Source organism: Salvelinus sp. IW2-2015, unplaced genomic scaffold, assembly GCF_002910315.2.
Source record: "Salvelinus sp. IW2-2015 unplaced genomic scaffold, ASM291031v2 Un_scaffold5113, whole genome shotgun sequence".
NCBI classification, from domain to species: Eukaryota; Metazoa; Chordata; class Actinopteri; order Salmoniformes; family Salmonidae; genus Salvelinus; species Salvelinus sp. IW2-2015.
Window position 1 is genome coordinate 25,645 of NW_019946379.1, and position 5,951 is coordinate 31,595.

At 39.5% G+C, this 5,951-nt stretch overlaps 1 protein-coding gene across 1 annotated transcript in view; it reads left to right on the forward strand.

The window, feature by feature from the left end:
• Positions 1-2,003: 2,003 nt before the first annotated feature.
• The window catches only part of LOC112077978 (zinc finger protein 678-like), a 12,559-nt gene continuing 8,611 nt past the window's right edge, over positions 2,004-5,951 (forward strand). The window contains exon 1 of the mRNA XM_024144355.2: positions 2,004-2,555. Coding sequence (XP_024000123.2) covers positions 2,216-2,555 — 340 coding nt within the window. The 5' untranslated portion in view covers positions 2,004-2,215. The remainder of the gene's footprint in view (positions 2,556-5,951) is intronic.

Below are 5,951 nucleotides of genomic sequence, written 5' to 3' on the forward strand. Positions count from 1 at the left end.
GTGAGAGATGTTAGAGACCGAGCATATATGCTGTGAGAGATGTTAGAGACCGAGCATATATGCTGTGAGAGATGTTAGAGACAGAGCATATATGCTGTGAGAGCCTGTTAGAAGGACGAGCATCGATCTTGCTCGTGAGAGATGTTAGAGACGAGCATATATGCTGTGAGAGATGTTGAGAGACCGAGCATATTGCTGTGAGAGATGTTAGAGACAGAGCATATATGCTGTGAGAGATGAGAGACCGAGCATTATGCTGTGAGAGATGTTTAGGACAGAGCTATTGCTGTCGAGCATATATCTGTGAGAGATGTTAGAGGACCGAGCATATATGCTGTGAGAGATGTTAGAGACCGAGCATATATGCTGTGAGAGATGTTAGAGACCGAGCATATATGCTGTGAGAGATGTCAGAGACCGAGCATATATGCCTTTTACATTGCATTCAGAAAGTATTTAGACCCCTTGACTTTTTCCACATTTTGTTACGTTACAACCTTTWAAAAAAATTGTAAATACCCCATAATGACAAAGCAAAAACAGATTTGAGATATTTTGCAAAAAACCCCACAAAAATTGGAACAAACCTGAATTACATAAGTATTCAGACCCTTTACTCAGTACTTTGTTGAAGAACCTTTGGCAGCGATTACAACCTTGAGTCTTCTTGGGTGTGACGCTACAAGCTTGGCACATCTGTATTTGGGAAGTTTCTCCCATTCTTCTCTGCAGATCCTCTCAAGCTCTGTCAGGTTGGATGGGGAGCGTCGTTGTACAGCTATTTTCAGGTCTCTCCAGAGATGTTCGATTGGGTTCAAGTCCGGGCTATGGCCCAAATACTCAAGGACATTCAGAGAAATCCTGAGACACCTTTGCTAATTGTCTCCATACTCAATAAATGGTGAAACACAATTCTTTTTTTAATTTTTATTATTATTATTTATTTAACCTTTATTTAACCTTTACTTAACTAGGCAAGTAAGTTAAGAACACATTTTTATTTACAATGGCGGCCTACCACCGGCCAAACCCGGACGACGCTGGGACCAATTGTGCGCCGCCCTATGGGACTCCCAATCACGGCCAGATGTGATACAGCCTGGAATGGAACCAGGGACTGTAGTGACGCCTCTTGCACTGAGATGCAGTGCCTTAGAACACTCGGGAGCCCCACTCTTTGTGATGGTGTCCTTTGTTCCAATGTATCTGTATGAATCGTCCATTTCTCTCAGTCATAGTAGGATAATGAATGGATTGGTAAGGTTTTAGAAGGTTAGTAGGAAAGTGAATCATGTAAACCATTTACATGTATTCACATTCATGTGAACATTTACTATTTGAAACTCAAACATTCGTTTCCCAAACTGCTTTTTCTATAATCCTACAGGCTCTTTATCAGTTTCCATACCTTATATTCCAGTGCAACCAACATTATGCATGCCCACCATGGTATTGGGCAGCTGCTATTTGAGAAATCATGTGGTTTAGACATCAAACTCTGGGTATTTTATTGCACATCACATTGTACAACTGTTTTTAGAGATTGTACTGCAAGGTATGCTATATGTGTAGGCTATGCCGTATGTGTAGGCTATGCCGTATGTGTAGGCTATGTCGTATGCGTAGGCTGCGCCGTATGCGTAGGCAATTGAGGTGGTGGTGGCAGCTGCAGAGAGCTATTTGGGTGTGCGAGACTTGACGAGTTACAGGGTGCGTAATTATTTTATTTTTTTACCTTTATTTAACTAGGCAAGTCAGTTAAGAACAGATTCTTAGGTGTCCATCCTTTCAGGCTGAGGTAGGACTAAATCGATTTAAATAGTGGAGTAGGGTGGTGGGTTTTTTGTGATTGTAGGGTATTTGATTGACTTATATATAAAAAAAAAAATAAAGCAAAGTATAAGGGAGTTCTACTCCAGTCTAGTAGGTGGCGGTAATGCAACATTTATTGGATGCCAACTGCCATTAAACCTCATCGAAGAAGAATCTAGTGGACCACGTGACACGGGACGCTTCCTCAACAACAACACGGGAGGCTTCTTCAACAAAAACACGGCCACTGATTCATTCGTCGCCACTCGGGTAGTTAGCCAACGTAAAAACGAAACATTAAAGCTCTTTAGACCATTTTTGTGTGTATTGATCTCGGTGTCATTTGCTTGTTAAAATTTACACATTTCTTAAGGTTGATTATACTGAGCCTAGCACTAGGCTAATGCTAATTTTAGGTAGCCCAACCATGAACTCACTAAGCTACTCCCTTACTGCTAAAGAAGAGGTCTGCTGGACGGAGAAAGAAGCTCTGGGCCTGAACATTATCGTAAAAGAAGAGGAAGAGGAGAATATTACAGTGAAAGAAGAGGAAGAAGCTTTCAGAATAAAACAGGAGGAAGAGGAGGATGTTAAAGTGAAAGAAGAGAAAGAACCTTTTGGAGTGAAAGAGGAAGAGGAAGAGGAGGCTATCTCAATAAAAGAGGAGGAGGAAGTTGTTTTGGGAGTGAAAAAGGAGGAGGTTGAAGGAGAGGAAGTGGAGACTGGAGATCTGATTGACACTAGTGAGTATTGTCTTAAACACGGACACAAATTCAGTTGTTGAATTAATGTATGGTTTTAAAGCCAAAGGGGCATTCCACCATAGTTTAACAATTAAATATGTTGTTCAGTACTGTAGGAATTGTTAAATGGGCAATCTGCGATTGGTACATACATGTTTGGACTTTTAAATTAATGATACAGAGGCCTAGCCATTGATTCTTAGAGAATTTAACTTAGAAATACCCAAATGAGCTTAGTTCAACTGTCCTAACTCACCAGAACCCAAACTTGATTTACTCGATTGTGTGTAAACAATGTAATTGTAAACAAACACTGTATAGCCTCAAAACGTGGTTGAAACTGTCATTTTGATCTCAGGCATGGTCAGTCCTTGCATCCATAGCTCTGTCTATGTATTTGAGAGTGGTTACCTTTCTCCAAACTCATCTGTCAGTGACAGTGGTGGGAAAAAGTACCCAATTGTCATACTTGAGTAAAAGTAAAGATACCTTAATAGAAAATTAATAGAAAATTACTCAAGTAAAAGTGAAAGTAACCCAGTAAAATACTACTTGAGTAACAGTCTTAGTCTAAAGTATATTTAAAACCAAATACTTTAAGAATCAAAAGTAAATGTCATTGCTAAAATATACTTAAGTATAAAAAGTAAAAGTTGAAATCATTTCACATTCTTTATATTAAGCAAACCAGACTGCACAATTGTCAATTTAATTAATTAATTTTTTGATAACCAGGGGCACACTCCAACACTCAGACATAATTTACAAACGAAGCATTTGTGTTTTAGTGAGTCCGCCAGATCAGAAGCAGTATGTGTGTGAATTGAACCAGCTTCCTGTCCTGCTAAACATTCGAAATGTAACAAGTACTTTTGGGTGTCAGGACTAAAAAGTACATTATTTTCTTTAGGAATGTAGTGGAGTAAAAGTTGTAAAAAAATAAATAAAAAGTAAAGTACAGATACCCCAAAAAACTACTTAAGTAGTACTTTAAAGTATTTTTACTTACATACTTTTCACTACTGCTGAGTGACGCTAAAACGTTTAATTTAGCCTCTATTCTCCACCATTTTGGATTTGAGCTCTAATGTTTCATGAGGCGACAGTACAGAATACCCTCCAACCTTTGTGACTCTTGTAAACAAGAATATAATATGTTTCTACATGAATCTGGATTCTACCAGGATTACGGATTATCATAAATGAATAGTGAATATTGATGACTAAGAAAGTTAGAGGCATAAATCTCAGACCCCCTGAGACATGCTAATCTCTCACCATTACAGAGGCATAAATGTCAGACTCCCTAAGACATGCTAACCTCTCACCATTACAGAGACATAAACCTCAGACTCCCTAAGACATGCTAACCTCTCACCATTACAGAGGCATAAACCTCAGACATGCTAACCTCTCACCATAACAGAGGCATAAACCTAAGACATGCTAACCTCTCACCATTACAGAGGCATAAACCTCAGACGCTTCAACCCTAAATAGCTAACTCATACAGTAAAGGATAAACTCAGACCTGAAAATGCTACTCTGTACCATAAAGGAGCATAAACCTCAGACATGCTAATCTCACTATTACAGAAAATAAACACAGACATGCTAATCTCACAATACAGAGGCAAAACCTCAGACACCTAACATGCAAATTCCTACAGAGGCATACACATAGACATTCTAACTTTCACATTAAGAGGCATAAATAGACCCCCTAACATGCTACCCCCCCACTCTACATGACGGCATACTCAACCTAAATCTAACCCCTCACTACATAAACCCAGACCAAAGAATGCTGAATCCCCAATTAAAGCAAACTAGACATGTAACCTCCACCATACAGAGGCATAAACCAAGACATGCTAAACTCTCACATACTAGAGGCATAAACCCAGACCTAGACATGCATAACCGTCCATACAGAGGCATAAACTCAGACATCAACTCTCCCCATTCAGATGCATATAGACCAGACATGCTAACACTCAATAAGAGGATACACCTCCAGCCCCCTAAGAAATGCTGAAGCTCTAGCCATTAAAGAGGATAAAACTCAGACATGCTACTTCACAAAAAGAGGCGATCAAAGTAGATCTCCTAAGACATGCCTAACCTTCCCTCATCAGAAGCATATAACACAGAATCAACTTTCAACATTAAAGAGCATAAATCAGACCCCTTATAGACATGCCTTAGTTACCATTACAGAATACACCTCAACATGCTAACCTCCACCAGTACAGACTAATACTCAGACTCCAAGAATGCTACTCTCAATACGAGGCATAAAACTAGACCAATAAGACTAGTAAACTTCGACATAAAAGGCATACACCTCAGACATGTACATACTCACCATTAAGAGCATAAACCAGACATTGCTACTCTCAAACATACAGAGGCATAAACTCAGACCCATAAGATGCTAATTCACAACTACAAGGATAAACCTCAGACTCAACTCTCCCATAACAGATCAGACTCAGAATGCACATATCACAATACAGAGATAAACCTAGACCCCTATAGACATGTACTCTCACATTAGAGCATAAAACTAGACATGAACTATCCCATTTTAAGAGCATAAATCAGACCTAGAAATGAACCTGTCTCACCTAAGTTAGCATGAACCGCAGACAGCAACCTCTCACCATTAAGAGGTAGGCATAAACTCTAAGACGTTCTTAAGACAGTGCTACTTCCACCCATTACAGAGGACATAAACAGGACCCCAAGACAGTGTACCCTCCAATTAAAGAGGCATGAACATCAGACATGCTAATGTCCCCATAAAGAGGAATAAACCTAAGACATGCTAACTCTACCATACAGGGAATAACCAGACCAGCAATGCTATCGTAACATACAGAGGCATAGAACAAACTTGACCATGCTAACTGCACCATGGACAGAGATAAACCAAAATGATAACTGCTCTCACCATTACAGGAAAAACTAAACATGCTACCTCACCATTAAAGGCATAAACCTCAGACCTAAAACTCTAAGCTCTACCATTAGAGGAAATCACTCAGACATGATATCCAGCCATTACAGAGGCAACAAACCTCAGAACTATTAGACGCAATTTGTTCACAATACAGAGCATAAGCACTCAGACTCAAAGTACATGCTACCTCTACTTCTACTATAAACTAAGACTCCTAAGAAACGACCTCTCACCATTATCAGGGCAAAAATAAGACATCTAACTCTCACATTAAGAGGAATGAAACTCAGACAGCTAACCTTCAATACAGAGGCATAAACTCAGACCCTAGAGACATCTAACAATCTCCACGACTAAGAGGCATAAACGTAAGACATGTAACTCTCACATACAGGAGCATAAAACCTCGACTGACTCTCAACACATTACAA